This window comes from Pieris napi, chromosome 14, assembly GCF_905475465.1.
Source record: "Pieris napi chromosome 14, ilPieNapi1.2, whole genome shotgun sequence".
Taxonomy (NCBI): domain Eukaryota; kingdom Metazoa; phylum Arthropoda; class Insecta; order Lepidoptera; family Pieridae; genus Pieris; species Pieris napi.
In genome coordinates this window covers 2619706-2642850 of record NC_062247.1, presented here as the reverse complement: position 1 = coordinate 2642850, position 23145 = coordinate 2619706, and the positions used below count along the sequence as shown (strand labels likewise).

Here is a 23145-nt window from a genome sequence, read left to right as displayed (position 1 = left end):
CGTTTTTGTCGATTTTTTTTGAAATGAAGTTCAACTTGTTTAGCGGCGTTGTACATTTTTTTTGGATCGGGTAGAAATGTTAAATTCGAGTCAGGACACGTGACCTGATCGAAAATTCGTAAGACGGATGGAGAGTAGACAGCTGGTATTTAATGTAATATAAATTGTCATGTTTGTGTACGATAGCGCAATAAATAAATATTGTATTCCACCACATAAATGATAGTACTTTTATACTGATAATTAAAGTAATTCGTGCATAATGATTCCCTAACCATTCCAAAATATAAAAAAATGGACATCGTTAATATTCAAGTTTTCACTTCTGCCGGAACTCCCGGAGTGCAACTCGTCGTTTTTTTCTTGAATAAAGATGTGCTAGTATAATATTGTGGTATAATTATTCACACTTGAACACCGATGGTGTTATTAATACATATCAATATCATTATTATTTTATTAAGTAACTAAATTACCATTTTTTTTGTTTGTTTTGTATTTTTAAGGGCACAGAACCAAGACCTTTTTTGCTAAGACCCAGTTGGCTATTTTAGAAAATGTGGACATAAGTTAGCAAATATGATTATAATGAATTTGTTATATTATTTGGTAATTGTTTCCATATTTATGGTGGTATTTCTATATACATAACAACAAATTTTCATTCTGGTTTTTAATTAGCCTTAGTATCATTCATTAATTTAGAAAGACTGGCAAAATTGAATTATGTCATTTGGGCAGCTTAATCACTCAATAATTAATTTATAGAGATGTTTCACTTCTCACATGTGTACTTTGTACGCACGCACTTTTTATACAGAACTGGGCAGAAGTTTGGCAACAATCCTAGATGTTGTCTATTGTAGGACACGCCAGTCCAGCAGATGCCTATTTAACCGCCGTTTAAATGAACCGATATAAAACTGTCTAGAAAGGAGGAGTTCAACTCCTTTGTTGTTTTTTGTAATTATATTAATGTACTATTACTAAGAATACTATACCCGCGTCCTCCTTAGGTCGTTTCTTTGAACTTAATTGTATATAAACTTATTTGTATATCTATATTCACAATAAACACTTCCATATGGCGAAATAATAGTTAGCGCTATGAACCAAACATTTACGGCATGTGTAATTTAGCAGTCGTTTAATAACTTGATAATATTTTTTTAAAATCAAGTTTATAATTATATACATATTTTTAAAAGAGAATACTGAGAGTAGCTGTTGTTACAAATATAACGATGCAAAATTGAATAACTCAGGAAGTGAATCAAAAAAGCAAATTCAAAAGTTGCATAAAGCGAAAATTTAATCAGTTAATTATGTATTGAAATAAAAAATTTCGATAATAATTGTACAGTGAATTATGATCCAATAATATAATCATCGTTTATATCTCTCATCACTTGAGTGCAATCAATGTAACTTTATAATTCATTCAGAAATTATCAATTTATAAATCAGACTTTAAATTAAAATATCGCTTTGTTTTTCCAGTGTTGAACTGATGATACAAAGTCGATAAGTTTTAAATGATTGTAATAAATAAGAAAAGCAGTTTTATAAAGCGTTTAAAAATGATACTTTAGACAACACAAAATAATACAAGCAGGTTTTTCAGATGAATTACATATTTATTATCAGCAGTGATTGCCTTGCGACTTGAGCGGGCACTCTCACTCTAGCGGTCGCGGGTTCAAATCCCATAAACCAATCAATTTTTGGTTCCATCTGTGCAATGGTGAAGGCAAACTGGGAGGAAATCTTTTTCTAGACCTACGCATAGACGGTTAAAATGGAGAAAACACAGGTATCATCTACTTGCCAATAAAATAATCAAAGAAACAATCGGAGGTTATTCCCATATAATAGAGATGCAAGACAGTATATATACGTATATTTAGTCAATATTTGTCAGTATTCGTTTGAATTGAAATTATTCTTGTACTACATACAGCACTGGCACAGCCACCAAAGTAAATTCAATTTAGATATTTATACATGAATATAAATATACTGTATCACCTCGAAGTCCGTCGTTCTACAACAGAGCGGTTTTTAAGATAGTTTTTGCTGCGCACCACCACTATGTGGAACCAGCTGCCCACTGAAGTATTTCCGAACCAATTCGACTTAGGGTCCTTCAAGAAAAGAGCGTACCAGTTCTTAAAAAGCCGACAATGCACTTGCGAGCCATCTGGTAATGTGAGTGTCCATGGGCCGTTGTCACTTAACGTCAGGTGAGCCTCCTGCCCGTTTGCCTACTATTACGTAAAAAAAACTCAGCATTTTTTAAGACAGTTTTTGCCTCGCACCATCACTATGTAGAAGCAGCTGCCCACTGAAGTATTTCTGAACCGATCCTACTTCAAAAGCCGGCAACGTACTCGCGAGCCCTCTGGCATTGAGAGTGTTCATAAGCGGGTGGTATCACTCAAAATCAGATGAGCCTCCTGCCCGCTGGCCCTGGTTTAAAAAAATAACACTTTCCCTTCAACTAAAGCAGTCCCGTTATTTTTAATAAAGTCTAGACGATTCACAAAATAAGGCCTTTGATCTCAATCTGGTGTTCATTAATCTTTGTCACGAGATATCAATCTACTAATGGTTAATAAATTAGTTCTAACATTCAATTATTTTACCTACAATTTGGCCTTCAAAGGTTTCTGTAAAACTAGCTCACACGAGCACCTCGTCTTACTTTAGGCCATCTTATAAGTTTTGTAACTAAAGCACAACATCTTTTATATAAAATAAAAATACTAGGTATTACTATTAAAAATACTATTGCTAGCAAAACTTTCTTACTATGTAATAACTGGTCATTTGTTTAATTTCATTAATAATTGTAGAGACATAGAACACGTATTTGTGGTACAACGTACAAAAATATGATGGACAGATATTTGTTTTGAACTCCTAAATAAAAGTAAATAATTACAAACAATAAAAAATTCAACAATTTTGTCCTATCGATGACTATACTTATTATAGTTTTGTAACTAAAGAACAACATATTCCTATCTTAAATAAAAATAATATAACCATTAAAAATACTTTTGCTAGCAAAACTTTCTTTCTATGTTATAACTGGTCGTTTGCTTAATTTCATTAATAATAATTGTAGAAACAGAACACGTATTTGTGGTACAACGTACAAAAATATGATGGACCGATATTTGTTTTGATCTCCTAAATTAAAGTAAAACAATGTCCTATGGATGAGTATATGCTCATGTGTTTGATTGAATTAAAGATTTGAATGTTTAATACATTTAAAACAAAAACTTCTTATATTAACTTTTCGAGAACGCAATCTCCTCAGACTTCTAGAATACGAGATACATGTCGCTTCGTAAGAATTAGTTCCCAAAATACACTGCACTAACAAGCACTCTAACGAACTGTTTCGATTTTCTCGCTGCCATACTGACTGGAGTTTCTCGGAATCCGATATATTCAAACAGGCTTCTATTGACATAAATATATTACTGACACGTCGTAAATGTCAAATATATAAAAGTAAGGTAACATTGTTACTTACTGAAATTCATTCAGATGGTGTAACAGATAATTTCAGTACTAAAACTACTAGAAATACAATTATTAATTGCAGTTGTTAATAGCAGTGTACCAACTCTACCAAGTTTGGGCGACTCTCAGCCGTGAGTGTGCGTTCTAATTACGACTGTGCACAATTTTCTTTCTATGTGTGCATAAATTATCCCTTTATACGGTGAAGGATACTATTGGGACGAAATCGGCATGTCTTAGCCGCCGGTGTATTAAGAAAAAAAAATAACAGACACTGAAATCTGAGGCCAAATCCTAGGGTTTTCTGATCTTTCTCTCTCTCTCTTCGATCTTTGTAAGCACTTGATGCTTTATGCATGTTTTACTTGAAGAAATTATTTATTTCATAATTTTTATCTTTACAGTAATCGAATACTTATGCAATAGACATTGATATACAAAAAACCCAAGATGCACACTCAACGTCAAAAAAACGTCCTCAAAAAATGAGCGCAACATTCTAAATTGTGCGCTCATTTCAAATAGTCTCGCGTCTACAAGTGGAGTCGATGTTATTTATTTGTGTTTTTTTTTTATAAATAAATTTATGTACTCTTGAACTTTTTTGTGTGTAGTTTTTGACAAATATATTTACGCTATATAAAGTGTGGGTCTGGAGGTAGCCAATTTAACATTTTTTTTTAATTTAAAGAAAAAACTTTTTAACCGGATTAAAGTTATGTATTATTATAAATTTACAACTATTTAACATCCAACACCTTTTGTCTTCAGTCACCGTGACCACTCACGCTGTAAAGCACCCGAAAAGTCGGATAAATTTAAAATTATGTTAAATAGTTGTAAATAAAAAAGTCATGTTCGACTCCACTCAATACCTTGTCCTACCGACCACGGTCGGTCGTAAAATTTTATTGCTTTAAGTACGTATAGACTGCGTTGTAATAACAACTTTAAGCAATTCGCGTAAGGTTGATTTTGCAATAATATATGCTTGTAACATATACTGTTATGGACAGAAATAGTGTTTCGGGACACTTTCGAGCGTTACTTTTATATGAGACTGTGCATCTTGGGTTTTTTGTATATCAATGGCAATAGGTAACTTATAACTAGTCTAAATATGACATACCGTTAAAAAGATCAAGAAAGGGAAAACCTAAATCTTTTTGTAACAAATTATGAGTACTACGCTTATAAATTCAGTCAGTGAGCAATAAATTTAATCAGCAATTATATTATATTGTTACAAATACGCCTAATGTAAATTTATAGCAAAGAACGTAAAATGTTAACATATTAATATTTAAAAGCAGAAACTTTCTTGAGCGCGCTCAGGCAATCGATGCCGTGGGGCATAGCTAGCTACTTTTTAACATAATTAACACAAAATTTTGTATTTCTTAAAATGTATAAAATTAATTACGATTTTTCATTTTTCGAGATCGTTTTAATTAGGTTGAATTAATGACTGTAAAATTTTAATTTCAAACTAATTGCTCCATTTTAAACTTAATTTATTACTTGTTTGTTTCAGGTAAGTCTGCAGGAATGGTGATTTATTAACGTGGTAATTTAGCTTAGCCACAAAAATTTAAAAATATTTATTGTTTTGTACCATTTTTGATAGTTTTTATAGTATCTTTGAGTTCGCCTAAATATGGTTAAATTATATTTGTAACTTTTAAAATACATTTGTGATTTTCAACACCATCTTGCTTAGGGACTCAAAATCTTTCATAATGAAGTCATTGCTTTTCTATAGTAGGTAACTTTAGATTCATTGAATCCTGACAAACCTCTCAGGAACACACGCTAGTAAGCGATCAGCCTTTCGTCCATACAGTTTTTCTAGGAATCAAACTTAGTAACTCTGGGTAAAAATTGCGTGACGATTTCAGTGATTTGCAAAGCAGTTGAGGAATACAATCACAGACCCTGGAGGTTACCTATCGCTTTATATTGTCTCAGAAAATACTTAGGACAGAAACGCTATAGACGCAGTCAGCACTAACCGCTTTGTGACGACTCGCCTAGTAGCCACTGAAGTATTTCCGAACGTAAGTCGAATTGGACTTAGGGAACTTTAAGAAAAGAGCGAACCTATTTTTGAAAGGCCGGCAACGCACTTGCGAGCCTTCTGACAATAGGAGTGTCCTTGGGCGGCGGTATCACTTATCAAAAAGTAACAGGCGTTGTTATTTTACTAAAGTATTATCTTCTATATATAACCAAACATCGACAATCACAATTATATTATTATTTTTACTAAGCCTACACCTATTGCTGACACCCAATAATATATATAATTAATATAAATAAACATTTTGTTTTGTTACATAACCTTACTGAATCTAAAGGTGGGAACTGACCAACGTTACGAGGTGTAATGTAACATGTAATGTAATGTTACACAGCGAGCATTCGTGCAGTCAGTACGTCGGGTTACGGGGAAACCAGCGAGCAACGAGCCGCTCGTTGCTCGCTTTGAGTGCTCCACCCGGCAGTCGGTTTTTTGGCGAATCCTTTGAGTGTTACGCGGTTTGGTCAGTACGGTCTTTGTCAAAAGTCGTCCCGAGCGCACGCGCGTCGCGAGTAATCACACGTCAATCAATCAATCAATCAAACATGGAGTGGAACAAAGAAAAATCTCTGTATTTTTCTATAAAATGGAAGAAAAGAGGAAGTGTTGTGGAACCCAGCTCATCCAGAGCAAAAAAATTCAACAATTCTTCAAAATCGATCGGAGACATGCGTACTAAGTTTTTATACTGTCCAGTAATCATTTGGTTTTTCAAAGTTGCTATCAATGACAAACCACCACATACGCCTCTGTTTTTAAATAAGTTTGATCTCCAGTAACGTTTTTTCTTCTTCTTAATTTGGAAGAAACAATAATTAAGTAGAATCAAAGATACCAACGCGTCCTCGCTGTCGGCCATCTCGTGAATACTGCCGGCGAAAGCGGAGCACAGACGTTTGACGAGCATATTACGCCGATTTTAATACACAGCGTAACATGCTCGATGCGTTACACGCTCGATGCGAATGCTACATTACACATCGTAACTTTGGTCAGTTCCCACCTTAATACATTAGATGTGCCGGTTTTGGTGATCAGCGTGTCCTGTGAAACATAGGCCTCTGCCAGTTGCTTCCATTAATTTCTAATGTTACCTCTTCTTGTCAAAGTTGCCTCCTATTCCTATTCTGTTTTATTTTTTCCATTTTCCATCTCGTGGTTGCCATTGTCCTGGAAGAGTTTTATACTATTTGTTGCAATGTAATCAATCAATTTAATATTTGTGGCATCTGGCAAGGGATGTGTGAAAGCTAAATTATTTTCATGAGCCAGATTGAGCATTCATTCTCCACGTTTTACTTCTCGGGCCAAATCCGAATTTGCCCATGATGTTCTTTTCGCCAGGACCTCGCCATCATTATATACATGATACAAAATAAAATATTAATTATACACGCACTGTGTAAATGTGTGAATGTGCACACACATAGCCAGCCATATTTCCTTATTGTATAATAAGGAAAAATAATTTGGATTTGTAATTTTTATATAACCTGCTGGCTAATAAATGAATCATGAAATTTTCCTTAAAATCCACTTAACAAATCAAGACGTAATTGACACTAAAACACTTCTATATGATTTTCTTTAGTCCATAAGTACTGTTGTTTATACATCGCCGTGTATGTTAGTTAATATTTAACATCCATTTATTTATAACCACCATAAATACTAGATGCAATAATAGAGTTCGAAACACGGTCATTCTAAACAGTTACCACGCTCAAACTTCGACTAAACATGCAAAACCATTTTGCGATCTAACAAATTGCACACACCAACCTATAATAACTACAAAATATGCACAAAATTTATATTCCTGCAGTGTAATAGCAAGAGTTTTATAACTTATGGCCACGAATTTAAAACTATTTTGCGGTTTAAGTAGCATTATGGCCATCGGATTGAAAGCTATTCTCATTTTATGAAAGGCTTTGTTTTTGTGATTGTTAATCACGAAAATTACTTTGAAAAATGTTAAAAATAAATATGAATAATGGCTTAAAGAAATTGATTTAAATAGCCCTCGATAAAACGGTACTTGCCTTCAGATGGTTCCACCGTTTATTTCACCTGGAAAACCAAATTATCAGCCAGTCTTTATTGTCAGCGCAATAGTGCCATTCTAAAATTCTGCTAAGTAACTAGGTGTTACGCTGAATACCTAGCTGCGATGGAAGGTCCATGTTGCAATGAAACGCTAAGAGTTTGATCTTTGTGACACAAAGTTGTCCTAGTTGCTTGGAAGGCATTTCACATTATAAATGAAAAATAATTTACGACATTGAGACTTTATGACTTGTTGGCTTTAGGGCTGTACCAGTAAGAGCACATCAAATAATCCAACTATTTCAAAACAAAGTAAAGTCAATGCTCCCTGGAATGTCTGTTATGAATACTTCCACGGGCGACCTTGTCATTACGGGCCTAGTAAGAAGTAAGTCCATGTTCTTTTTTAGTGCTTAACCGAAGAACAAGTCTTCGCCTCAGAGACAGAGAAGTGTTATTGGACACTTTCGTATGATAATATCTTCATTAGTAAATTAGGTTAGACTTAAATTACTTATTAGTCTTAAGTTAGGCTATATTGTAATGACCTATGATGTTACAGTGAAGAGACTTAGTTCATAGATTTATTTATATCTTTGGCTTGTTTGTTCTACACGCGTATTACACAATTAATTGATAATTCTGGGGCCTGTATACGCAAAATGATTACTTTATTTACATAACATCATAAGTGCTTTTTAGCGCTCGTAGTCTGCGAGACATATCAAAAGAGAATGATTTGTATTATATTTAGACCCTTTAAATGTTGTATAATTTGGATTATATCCGTCAATAATGAAGTATGAAACGTATTTAAACTTAACTTAAACAACAAATACTTATAGCTAAGATAATACAATTTATAATGTTATTCATTTAATATTTGTGTTCACTCACTATCTCAATGAAGATAACCTTTCAACTTAAAATATTGTCTGTACATTGTTATCGCTTTGTTATTAATGAAGTAATTTTAAAGAATATCTTATGTACCAATTTTAGAAATTATATAAATTTAATGGAAAATAAAACGGCCAGTGTTTTGAATCCAGTTTAATAAACTTTTTGTAAATGCATTTCATTAACTACTAAAATTATACACTAATAGTAACAAATATTGACTAATTTTTACATTTATATTTAATAATATTATTGTTATCACTATTTGAGCTTTTTTAACAAATAAATGTCACAATGTTACGTATTATACAAATTAAAAAAAAAGCTTTTTAAGCTTCCTAGAATATAAATATATATAAGCAGTTTTTAATACTTATTCTAAATAAATTTACACTGCAACAAAGATAGATAACCACCACGGTGGTTTAGATAACCATGACTTTAATTTGTCTCTGGGTGGTAAAATCCCCGAATCTTTTTTTGGTTCTGGCATCTTTGAATATTCCATTAATGTGAGACAATCTATTTTTGATCTAAGTCGATGGTCTTTTGTTACAATTTCAACTTCACATTCCATGTCGTTGGGATTTGGTGGTGGACCTTTTATGGTTAAAGGATCTTTTAACTGTGTTGTTGTCGTTGTTGTACATGTTGAATTTGTAAACTCTGTCTTAACATTTGGTGGTGCAGTTGTAGTTGAATCATTTAAATTAATTATTGTTTTATTTACGGACGGATTAATTGTTGATGCACTTGAGGCAGAGGATTCGGTTGAAGCTGTTATATTTTGCGTCATATTACTTGTTGGTGTAGTGGAATTCCCAACTGCAGATGAAGGATGCGTTTCCGTTGAGTATGAAGGGGTGGTTGATTCAGTTATATTATTGAGTTCAGTTGTGCTAGTTGAAGTATCATTCTCGTTCAAAGGAATGGTTTCTGTCGAAGTTGTAAAATTCTGGGAAAGGATGGGTGTTGTAACATTTGTAGTTGCAACTGTTGATGTAAGCGGTTCTGTCACATTAGCGTTATTTAAACTTGTATTTACAGGAATAACGGATAAAGGAGTAGCTTCAGTTGTTGAAGTGGGTACGGATGTTAAGTTAGCTTCTATCGGAGTTTTATTTGATACTGTTATATTTTGGCATACTGTACTCTCTATACGAACTGTTTCTTGAGGTACTTTTTTACTACCTTCAGTAAATGTTGATACAATCTCACAAGGTATTCTTAATTCTTCTGTTTTACCGCTTTCTTTTACTCTTAATAGACAATGAGCATCTTCGTTGTTTTTAACAGAGGGGCGATAAGATGAACTGGTTCCAGAGTTATATCTTCTCCTATAGTAGTCATCATAGTAATAATGATCATGGTAATGTGTATGAGAGCGTCCTAAATTATACAGTGTTAATCCAGTTAATAGGTCATTATAACGACTTCCAGAATCTCTATATTGGGTGATATAAATATGTTGAGGAGACGTATAGTAAGTTGGCACATAAGCATGACTTCCATAAGAGCCACTACTATATGACGATCCTATATGTGTAGGTTTGTAACCAGAATTAGAATTAGATATGGTTTGTGGAGGTTTAACATACTGAGTATTTGGATATTGTGGACCTGTAGGATGATATCCTGTATTAGATGTTGAAATACCAGTTGATACAGGGCGGCTGTTCGAACCAGAGAGTCCTGTTGAATAAGGATATTTACTACCTCCAGACCCAGAGAGTCCAGTAGAGAGTGGGTATTTACTTCCACTTCCCGAACTAGTTGAAAACTGATGATTTCCTGATAATCCGGTTGATGCTGGATATTTACTTCCACTTCCTGAACCTGATAGACCGTGTGATGCTGGATATTTACTTCCACTTCCTGAACCTGATAGACCGTTTGATGCTGGATATTTACTTCCACTTCCTGAACCTGATAGACCGTTTGATGCTGGATATTTACTACTTGCTCCCGATCCAGATAGACCGTTTGATGCTGGATATTTACTTCCACTTCCTGAACCAGATAGACCGATTGACGACGGATAACTTACTCCAGAATGGCTATTGGAGCTGGAACCCGATAATCCACCTGACCATGGGTAGGAGGAGCCTGTTCCTAAAACAGTTTAAGGGTTTATTTAACAGTTTATTCGATCAACATATAGTGATAAGAATATATAAATTGTATACCGAAATATGGGTTCTTTTCTTAATAGCAGTTTCAACGTAGTGCTACAAATTATAACATTCTCCCTTTTTTAATAACTAATATTTTATGGAACTATGCTAGCTTAAATATTTAGTTTAAAGTATAATCTGATAATTCATGCAAAATATGTGTCCCAATAAAACATATTTTAATTCTAGACAAACAGAGACACGGACATGTATTTTCAAGATCAATTTTTTTATCATATCACTAGACCATATCGGAAATTTGCTTGCAAAGCCTAGTACAAAAACCAATGATGTATATTTTTATTGTATTGAGTCCTATTTTATGTATTTTACCCAAATAGACAAGACAAAGACGACTCATTGGTCTAGCTGTTAGTACCCCTGACTGCGAATCCATGGGTCCCGGGTTCGATCCCCAGCTGAGACGAACATCGATGTGATGAGCATTTGGTGTTGTGCTTAGGTCTTGGGCGTTTAAATATGTTTTTATATGTCTATCTATCTATAATATGTATGTATATCCGTTGCCTAGTACCCATAACACAAGCTTCACCAGCTTAGCATGGGACTAGGTCAATTGGTGTGAATTGTCTTTAAAAAAAAAGAAAGACAAGTTCCAAGACTATCTTTATGTTTATCTATTAGTACTATATTTTTATTAGTTCCTGATAAGTTTATACTCCAAATGGAGGGAAAAAAAGAGAGCGATTTTAAAAATGTTTTGTACCTCTCCCTGACGATGATGGGTAGCTGAATCCGCTAGATCGAGAGCCTGACAATCCGATTGATGATGGATAGCCATGTGAACTGGATCCAAATCCTGAGTGGCCCGAAGATGAAGAGTGACTGGAGCCCGAGCTTGGTTTACTAGAACCCCATCCCCAAGAAGACCTCCCTGAACTACTACTCCGTCCCCATGATCTTCCAGAACTGGAGCCTCTAGAGCCACCACTGCGTCCAAACTTTCCACTTACAGAATTTAAAGCAACAAATATTAATAGGCACAACAAATACTTGTTGGCCATTATAACACGCACTCTCTCGAGTGATAAAACTACGACTGGTATGTTTAAAACGCGTATGTATTATGACGCCGTTACAAACCACAGGTCAAAGAGGAAATAAACATCACAATTCCAAGTAAACATTGCTTGAGGAAAACGATCATTATATTCCTTAGAGTTGGAAATAACATAACGTGTCATTAAACGGTAATAACATGACAACGTAGCTGTTCATCACATCTCATTAATGTTACAATTTATTAAAAAAAATTCGCGTTCTTATCAACGTATCACGTCAGAATCAAGTGCTTAAGTTTAAATATTTATATCGTTTTGAAATTTATAAACTACTTTATGAAGTAAACAACTACTTTATTGCATTACTTACCATGCTTATTAAAAAAGAGTGTGTGTACTTATGTTCACGCGTTAGAAGTTATACTTCTTTGGAACTATGTTAGTTTATTTATTTATTTAGTTTAAGCTTATAACATCACACACAGTACTAAAATTACTAATTATTTTACAAAAAATCTCGCATCTAAAATGTGTGACAATTAATGTAAGCATAAGTTTCACACAAAAAAAATTAAATAGAAATAAAAATTACAATTAAAACATATACGATAGTAAAAGCACACAATAAAATAAAATAAAAATTACAGAAATTTGTTGGCACTTAGAGCAGAAAAAAAAGAAAAATCATCATCAAAACAGCGAAATTAGGTTTGAGAAAGGCACTTGCAAATGCTTTCTCTAAAACCGATCAGCCCACTACCGAATATATCCAGCTCTGGATACGCTGTGTTCAATTTGTTGAAATCGCGAATAGTTGGAATCAACAGAAGCAATCATTAAAAATTATATATATCCATTAAGTAACCTCAAATCTATAAATGCACTCAATTATTCTCCATCGCGCCAAAAGAAGTATAACTTCAAAAAACGTGGTTTAAAAGAAAAAGCAATTGAATGAGGCCAAATTAACCTTAATACCACTCCCTGCTATATTTTTAATTATTATATTGAACTAGCTGATGCCCGCGACGCAGGATTAATACAATATTTATTCAATTGATGTAGCGGATATTCTATCTACTTGAAAAAAAGCGATAAAAGTATCTATTCTAATTTAGGAATCAATTTATTATTACCAAATGTGCATTTGAAATAAATTATCAATTTTAATAAAAGTTATGGTTCACCATTTTGGCTATAATGGCTTACATATAAGACATATATATGTATATATTATGGCGGGCTTTTTTGTAGTAATATTTAACATAAACATTTCCAACATACATTACATATATGTAACTCTAGCGGTTTTGGCAGCGCACGCCAGAATAGCTTGCAGATGGTAGATTTTTTCCTAGTTACTAGACTAGTACTTAGGACAATTTGGACAATATCTTTGTAATTGTAGCCTATGTGTTATTTTGATGTATAAGCTATATTATTGTAAAGTTTCATTAAAATCCATTAAGTAGTTTTTCCGTGAAAGATTAACAAACATCAATCCATACTTACAAACTTTCGCGTTTATAATATTAGTAGGATTATATCTTTCTTTGTGGGCGTTATAAATGTTTCTTTCTTAATAATTTAACCGCACTTCTTTCACCTTCTTTCTTACCTTTTGACTTTAAACGTACACAATAATCTGTCACTTCGTGTTAATCTATCTATATCGTTATTAAAAATTTACTATAATTAATTATTCCATTTCTAATTAAGACATCAAAGAATATTTAAGTCACGTCAAGTGTACGCAGATTACACGACGCTAATTAAGGTGAGGCTAATTATAACGGTCCTTGATATCAATATCTCAACAGAATATTATATCGGACGGAGGATATCTGATTCAAAGCTTATTAAGAACGCTTTGATCTTAGATACCTTACAAACTGGCTACGAACTGCTGGTAGAGCATGATTCCAGGAATTCCATACTTTATTTTTTGTAAGTAATATAATAATTTTCTCTTTCTCTCCTTTGACATAATGCCTTCCTGATATAGATAACTTCCTGTGGATATCAAGTATTTGTGATTTACAAACAATAATTGGTTTTAACGGGTTCATTATTTATTTATTTATTTATTTAGGAAACTAAACAGATACATCACTATACAGAAAAATAAAATAAATGTAAAACATAAAATAAATAGACACATTGGACATATCCACAAAAAAAGTTTCACTAATAAAAAAAATATATATATTTATTTACATTATTAAATAGGTATATAAAATTTATTTAAATTTGAAACAATTAAGTAAAAAATTTGCATTGGATATCCTTTTCGTATAACGAAATTCAAAGCTAATTTGACATATTCAAGACAATCAAAAAGGTCGTCAATTGTAATAAAATTAATAATTTAATACAGCCAACATTTAGGGTACAAAATGAACTAATTCTTTATATCTAAACTAGCTTACTAACTTTAACTTATTCTCTTTTGTCTCTTTCTGTCAAATTGTGTTTTCGTCCCGATAAAAAGAGGCAGAGGATTAATTTAGACAAAAATACGCGATTAAACTTAAGATACATACATTTAGGCACCTATAGCAGTGATATCTGTGAATACAAACAAAAAAATAATTTTATGAAACTTTCATCGCCAAGGTCGAGGCAAATAATTACATACATATTCGAATAAAAGATTAAATTCCATAAAATGGGGAGTAAATATATATAACAACACACAAATATACAGTATTTACAATATTCTTAACCTACATAATAAAAATGTAAATTTGATAATTAGAAATTTAAAAAAAATTGAAAAGTTTGGTCCCTGTGGCAGTGTTCTTTTAATGCAGGCAGCTTCGCTGTATTGCGATTATTATTCATTGAGCGAGGAAAGAACCAGCTCTGGGGCACTGATGTGCACTTAACCCCACGGCCCAAGAGTTCTCTTTGCCCCTAACAGAAACAAAACAAAACTTAGGGATGACAGACACGCGCCAAGCTACTGTTCCGACTGCCTGCGATTTCTGTAAGCTCCAAGTAAAACTTTTGAAATAACCTAGCATGATATATGTCCTCCAACGCTAATTTTATAATCAAAAAATTAATGAACAAAAACCATCACATCAGCACGTATTTTCACGCATGACTTTCCTAAAGAGTGAAATTCTATTAACTTCCGTTTACAGTGAACAGAAAAATAACGGATACCATCAAAAGGCGAACGAAATTAAGTGTCAAAAGCAGTACATAAATCTTATCAGGGCGCACTCGGGTTGTGATTTTAAACAATCACGTGGTTAGCGACAAGAAATCGGTTAATATGTTTGTTGTGTAGGATTTATGTAGCGAGTTTTACTACCTGGAAGATATTTTATTTACCAAATGATAAATGATTTATTTTCTGTAAGTAGGTTTGTACAAACACTTTTACACGTCAAGCTTATTTTTTTGACGTGACAACGTCTTTAAAATCGTTTTAGTCGGGTGACATGTTCAGAAACTTGTGTCACACCAAAACCTCACGAGCGCGATCGCAGGTATAACGAGAGAGAGACGGACCGATCTCCCGTCTCATCTCGAGCGCTGCCAGTCATTCCGTGAATGTATGAAGAAAAATTTATATCATAGTCGAATAAGTAAACTTGTCATTTTACACCCGAAATTTATCATCAAAAGTGTGAATAAAACGATAGATGTAATTTAAAATTTGAAAAAATTGTTATCTTCATTAATTCCTTACTTCCCAAAAACTTATATCACCAATAAGACGTTATCACGTAAACATCTCGATCGTAAACCTACTTTACAAACAACCAATATTTTTTTAAACTAGATGAGATCGACGCTTCCTATCTCCTCTGAGAAGAAACGCCGAAACAAACTCAGAGGTCACAGTCTCTTTAAAAGTCCAGACATAACAAGATTATATGAACACCATGTAGATTGCAGTCTGAAATGGTCTTTTGTAGACACACAGATTGAGTGGACCTGTCAAGTCAGTAAAATTTTTATATTTCTTAATTCAAAATAACCCAACCCAATGACGCTAGGGTCTTGGTCGCAGATTTCTGTATGTTCTAAATAACTTTTTCTCACCGTTACTGTACTTCATTCTGATTCCCTCACAATGTTTGTCTTCATATACACAATAGTACACACCACTGTGGTTCGAATGAACTCGCTATGAGAGACGTGCGCTAAGCTAGTGTGCCTACTGCTTACAATTTCTATAACCTTACAGTTAAACTTTTAAAATAAAGCTCACTATCCTGATATATTTCCTCTTAGGATTATTTTATAAGAAATATACATAACCACTACCGGACGTCAAGGCAGAATACAAAATACCATCCGTATCACTTCGCCGTCCGTTGTTCCACAACTGAGCGTTTTTAAGGCAGTTTTTGCCGCGCACCACCACTATGTGCAACCAGCTGCCCACTTAAGTATTTCCGAACCAATTCGACTTAGGGTCCTTCAAGAAGAGAGAAAACCAATTATTGAAAGGCCGGCATTTGCGAGCCTTCTGGCAATGTGTGTGTCCATGGGTTGCGATATCACTTAACGTCAGGTGAACTTACTGCCCGTTTGCCTACTATTACATAAAAAAACACAATAAAAAAAATATTGTAGAGCATGAAGGCGGCTACAGCTAACAATGTATATATAAAAGGGTGCGTGTACTTATGTACGCGCGTAAGAAGTTATACTTCTTTGGCATTGGCATTGCCGTAGCATCTTCCATGGGCAACTTCATCCTGTTAATTTTGTGTCACGGTGCGCGCGCATCGTAAAATTTTTCTGTCATCAATTTTTCATAACGCGCCTAAAGAAGTATAACTTCAATAACTTCCTGCCAACGTAATTTGCATTAAGTTCACACGTCGCAACATAACTATGTCCGCCTTCAAATATATCGCTTAAATACACAGAAAATAATGCACTGATAAAAATATTGAAAATCTCGTTATATCCCCTAAGGTTTTACATAAAAGGTTAACAAAATAATGTTTTTGCGGTAGGAAACTTTTTGAATTAGCTGACGTAGGTTAGGTTTAGTCCCGGGGGTTACGATAACTCAATGAGGCCTACCTTTATAATCCCAACACGGCTACCATTTTACTATAGAAACCCGTAATGAGAGCTAACCAAATTCGATTTGACATTTTTATTATCATTTCCTTGATTGGGTCAGTCGTTCGCGGATGCGGGTCGAGTGACTGTTGTTTTTGGTGTAATAAAGTTTAGAGCTTTAGATGAGTGCTTTACCTTATTTATTTATTTAATTATAAGTAATCTTACGGCTAACATACATATTATAAAACATAAAGACAATACAGAAAGACAAAACAAATTACGTAGATAAACAATAGATACGAAACAGAAAACAAGTAAGTACATTAATAGACAATATATAAAGAAAAAACGAAAGAAAACTGAAATTTATCAATTGAAATAACAAATAATACTTAATATTTAAAACTTCTGCTTAAACAAAATCAGAGACCTCCCGCCTCTTCAAATACTTTCTCACATCTTCTTTGGTGAGATGGAAAATATCAACCTTGTCAAAGGCTTTCTCGTAGTAGAAGAGAAGATGAAGCAAAGAGTGACATCTGTTTGTATCTTTACATTTTTACTAAGACATTTAGGAAAAAATTAGTTCCTACGGCAGACTGAAAACCAATCTGTTTATCTCCTAAATGTTCATCACACTAACACACACTAACTCAGCTGTATGTGATAAGGCTAGTGGCGCTACAACCCTTTTTATTTCTTAGCCTTTTTTTATACTTGAAATAATGTTCTATAAGTGTTTGTATCAAAACACAATTTGACGCAATGTTGCGGGAACCATCTCATTTGAACACACAACTGCTATTGAGTGAGAGAGTGACGAAAAAATATTAATAATTCCATACATTATAATTTTCGTAAAACATGACAAATACTAATAAAAGTATGATTTTTAGACCTTTTATTTAAAGTGAATATATCGTTAATTAAAAATACAATAGATTAAACTAATTAAACTATTTACGGAGGAGTCATATACCTGTGAAGACGTCCCTATCTATAACTAATAATCAAAAATTACCTACATTGGTTGCTTATTCTATAAAAAGTCATAATAATGGTGGTTGATTATTACCCCCCCCCCCCATTTAACGCGTGTAACGTTTTTCTGTACCCAATAGTAAAACGTTTCGTGACCGCCCAGTGACTCTTTAAATACCTAAAAGTCACCGGTATCGAATATAATATTAACAATAACGCGTAATTCAATCCCCTCCCCGCATCGTAACGTTTTACAAATAGACCTCCCCCCCCTCCCAAAATTCGTTACGTAATACTTGAACGCTCCCCTACACAATAATAATTAAAAATAGTTAAACACTGCTAGCTAAATAAACTTCGCAGTTTTATTTATATTTGTAAACAAATTCTGTAATACTCTTAAACATTCTGCCAAGTGAAATTTTCTAACATGGAATTTTAAAAATATTTCCTTTCCCAATATTGAAGCAGTAATCTGCTATTCTTATTCTCCCCTAGTATACTCAAGATAATCAAACTTCCACAAACATAAAAATAATATATCTTACAAGGAAAAGGGGTAATGATGAATCGTTCCATCGCATTAGTCTTACGTATACATGTCAATAGTATTGATTAATGTGTCATTCGATACAAAAATAGGCTTTTGCGGATATTCATTTGTTTTCTTTTTATTTTTGACGCGCCAACAAAGCCTGATAACATTGACGTCTAGATTTTAATTTTTTTCTTAATTAATATAACAATAATAAATGATGCAACGGAAAGTGAAATACATTCAATTAATTGTATCAATCCAGGGAAAAAACTGCTCAAATTTTCGTTTTGAAGGTAGTGTTAAATATCAATAAAAATTTCGCGCTTTTGTTAATTTAATTCATTATGTTTTCGTTTTGTTTTGTTTATATGTTTTTCAAAATATGAAATATATTAAATTACTGTAAGTAAGTCGTCATCCATTATCTATAAAATCAATAAAAAGAAAAATAGTAAAAATTATTGCCTGCCTCTAAAAAGCGTGGTGTGTTCATATGGAGTGCTGTTCTCACCTCTGGGCGGGAGCTCCCCAGTACCAACTCTTTCCACTTGACCGTATTTAACATACAGCGGTTTAGCCTCGACGACTGTCACTTGAAAACGAAATACGACCCGTATCACCTCGACGTCCGTCGTTCCTCAACTAAGCGTTTTTTGAGGCAGTTTCTGCTGCGCACCACCAGTATATTATGGAACCAGCTGCCCACAGATTTATTTCCGAACCAATTCAACTTTAAGAAAAGTGGGTACCAATTCTTAAAAGGCCGGCAACGCACTTGCGAGCCTTTTGGCATGTGAATGTCTATGGACGGCGGACATAACTTCAGATGAGCCTCCTGTCCGTTTGTCTCCTGTTACATAAAAAAAATATACATACATACAGTGGCATTACAACCCCTTATAAATAAAATATTTTAAACAATATTTATTTTTCTTAGGAAACCTATTATCGCCCAACACGTCGTCAATTTTGTGTTTATACCTGTCTCCTCACGATGTTTTTACTAAGCGAAATTGTAGATCCCTAAAATATCATAAAAGATATTAATTATTTGGAAACATTAATAACAGTTTTTGTATTAGTTTACAATTCACAGTTAAACGTGGCGACTTTTATTAATCGAAGTAAGTTTGTTATATGTATTCGACAAGGAAAACGCTACAATAAGTTCTATTTACTGTGGCTAAAGTGTTTTGTAGACGGAAATTAAAAATGGATTTCCGAGTTTTTATTCCGCAGCGCGCATTAAGGGAATTGGTTCTCAGGTTTGCCTTGGAAAATAATCTAGACAAGATTCTAGGCTAAAAGATCACGGTGACGAGAAAATGTAATTTATATAATGGTTTGTTTTGTTTTAGATTTTATTGTACTTTATAAGATTTTCATATATATTTAAACACACTTAAATTTATTTGATATTTCAAAATAATTGTATTTCTACGATAATATAATACTACATTTGACGATAGTGGCATTTAATTAGATTCTGACAACGCTTTCGATTAGAAATAGATAAGATTGTCAACACTTGGCGAGGTGGGTTTACTTCTAAAATGATTCAATAATAATGGTTTAATGACTATACACTGACTATTTATAAAAAATAGCCCAACAATGCAAGCTAATTGAAAAAAAATGATTATATTATTTACACAATACTTTACTACATGGCTACAGTGTGCATCTTTGAATTTTTTAATGAAGATAAGTTGGTATTACGATCAATATATTCACGTGAAAAAGAAGAATAATAATAGAGTCCTGCAAAAAGTCAGGGACAGCTTTTTTATAAAACAGGGGGCAAACGGGCAGGAGGCTCAACTGATGGTAAGTGATACCGCCGCAAATGAACACTCTCCATGCCAGAGAGCTCGCGAGTGCGTTGACGGCCTTTTAAGAATTGGAAGTTTTATATGGAAGCTAGGTAGTAGCCATGTAAAAACTATAAAAATGTGAATAAATAAAAAAGTATACACGCCTGACACGTGTTGTCGATTTTCGTTGATGGAGCAAATGTTAATTGCTTCAGAAAAATTGTTGGTGCACAACCGAGATTGTAATGCACTACCTCATGGTGTACAGCTCCCTAATATATGCAAGATAAATTACTTCCATTTTAATACTATTCGACGAATTGAAAACAAAAGAATTGTGAAGTGCGCAACTTTGGTTTTTACTAAAAATAAACAAAACATGCCCTTTTTGGTAACATTATCGCCATTAATATCGGTTGTTCGATTTCATTCGTGGTAAGTGGGTGTTACGAACCGTTTTTACCTTTATTGTTTTATGATTGATAGCTGCCCTGACAGAAACAAATTGTTCTGAAACCAGAGCAAATATTCGGCATTTGCTGATCGAATTGCTATCGGTTTTTATTGGTTGGTGACGTACAATGTAAAAATATTAATGCAAATTGTTTGGTATATGCAAATATTGTTTGGAATTCCAACCTATATACATTAAACGTTATAAACAATCCGGAGCCACTTAAGTCTCATTCTCAAGGCAAATAGAAGAGACCTACTACTATATAGTAAGTAACAGAAGATATATAGATATAAATATATCGGCCTAAGTAGGTCATTATATTTTGACGTGTCTTTAAAATCGTTTTAGTCGGGTGACATGTTCAGAAACTTGTGTCACACCAAAACCTCACGAGCGCGATCGCAGGTATAACGAGAGAGAGACGGACCGATCTCCCGTCTCATCTCGAGCGCTGCCAGTCATTCCGTGAATGTATGAAGAAAAATGTATATCATAGTCGAATAAGTAAACTTGTCATTTTACACCCGAAATTTATTATCAAAAGTGTGAATAAAACGATAGATGTAATTTAAAATTTGAAAAAATTTTTATCTTCATTAATTCCTTACTTCCCAAAACTTATATCACCAATACAATATCACGTAAACATCTCGATCGTAAACCTACTTTACAAACAACCAATATTTTTTTTAGAATCTAAATCAATCTGGCCTAAGTTTAATTCCCAATAAAATCCCATTTCTTTCAAGCACTTTATTTCTTTGAAGCACTTTAGACCTACGCAAGTAAAGTCTATTTCCAGAAAAGAAAATTTCAAATTAAATTTGTAAAAGTTGGTAACTAATTAATCTATTTTAGACGGCTTTTAGTGAATTAATTAAAAATGTCTTTTTCGTAAAAAACATTGTTCACCAATTAGTCTCGAAAATATAACCAGAAATCTAAGCAAGACGAAAGTTCTGCGACCTTAAATTTAAATATTAATTAAAATTGTTTGTTTAATCCCATAATTTCAAGTCTCATTTTAAAAGCAGTAGGTTTTAAATGGGAGATCGAATCATCAGTTTTGCCTTGTTATAAAAATGTAATAGAATCATTCTATGTGACAAACAAAGATTCAATCGTTTATTATTCTTAATGAGGTATTAAAACAATCTTTGATGAAAATATGTTCTTTAATACCGAGTAATGTAATAATAGTAACAAGAAATAATATAAATCCGTAATATCTCAATAGGTTTAGAAGACGTATAAATCTCGTAATTGGAATGACTGGCGCAATCCTTATAATTAAGAAAAGAAATATTGACTTGGATTATTCTTTGTAGTTATGAACTCCTGGTATCATTATTCATAGTTTTGTACTGTTATTTAAGAAAACATGCTTAGAAATTTTTATAAAAACTATTGACAGTAAATCTTACTTTAATTATACTATTTACTATTCAAAGATATTTTAATAATTATTATAATAAATTATTTATCATTTTTATCAAGTGTTTTTTTACGGTGTGTTGCCATAAAATAGCTATAATATGTAACTATAACTGTAGCTATGTATGTAACCATTAAAAAATATTTTCTTCTTGTGGGCCCAAATTATAGTTACTAATAAGCCATTATTCCTTTTATATTTGAGAATCCTTTGGCCATATGTAAAATACACCCTCAATTCCTATAAGCTTTTTTACAAGTTCTTTTTATGTTATCCAAAAATTAAATTATAGGTTTAAACGATATATAAATGTAAGGTTCAACAACAATATCCGGTTTCCGCTGCTTAGTTCTTACCCAATTCCACGAAAGAAGATTTTCAAGAACAATAGCTAGTGTTGTCTTTTATAAACATAACTTTTACACATTTAAATAAAACAATTTTTTTTACCGGATTGAAGTTATGTATTATTATAAATTTACAATTATTTTACATAATTTTAAATTTAACCAACGTTTCGGGTGCTTTACAGCGTGCGTGGTCACGGTGACTGAAGACAAAAAGTGTTGAATGTCAAAAAGTATCAATATTTTTATAATAATACATAACTTCAATCCGGTAAAAAAAATTTTTCTTTAAAAGAACAATAGCTATTAAAGCTCAGAAACACCCGACTAATATTCAATAGCCTATCAGTAATAAATGATACATGAGTGTCAGAGACATACCCAATAATTTAATATACTGATTGCTAAGTTAATTTCCTCCGTATCACGCAGGTTCGAATATTTCATTCAATTTCGAGTTAGCTCGAAAGCCTTCTACAGCGGATATTGGATGGAATACGGAAGAAAAGTTGTATATGACTTCACGGTAAATACAAAGTTCTATTTAGATTTTGAACTGATTTGAACTTTTCAGACTATTTTCCTTAGATTAGCTATTGAGATAAAATACATTGATATTATTATTATTAAATGAATAAGCGACAAGATCGCCACGAATTAGTAAGTTATCGAGTCCCGTCAATAGTGATTAATCTTTAAATTAACAATGAACCTGAAATAGTTATATATTTTTCTTTGCCTTAATAAAAAGGTCGTTTATTTCTCAGCTTC

The 23145-nt window shown here is 33.0% G+C and overlaps 2 protein-coding genes across 5 annotated transcripts in view; one reads left to right on the top strand and one right to left on the bottom strand.

Moving 5' to 3' along the window:
• The window catches only part of LOC125055860 (nephrin), a 434287-nt gene that overhangs the window by 162702 nt on the left and 248440 nt on the right, over positions 1-23145 (top strand). The gene's annotated exons all lie outside the window — the stretch shown is intronic.
• Positions 8705-11836, bottom strand: LOC125055861 (flocculation protein FLO11-like). Of its 4 annotated transcripts, none has more exons than XM_047658516.1 (3): positions 11465-11836; positions 9602-10678; positions 8705-9469 (listed from the first exon to the last, which is right to left on the bottom strand). In XM_047658516.1, exons 1-3 carry the CDS (start codon positions 11763-11765, stop codon positions 8955-8957), a joined length of 1893 nt encoding a protein of 630 aa, XP_047514472.1. In that variant the 5' UTR covers positions 11766-11836; the 3' UTR covers positions 8705-8954. The 4 variants fall into 4 exon arrangements, with proteins under 4 accessions (XP_047514472.1, XP_047514471.1, XP_047514468.1 ...); XM_047658515.1 differs by having other exon boundaries at positions 8705-10518; positions 10564-10678; positions 11465-11832; XM_047658512.1 differs by having other exon boundaries at positions 8705-10678; positions 11465-11835.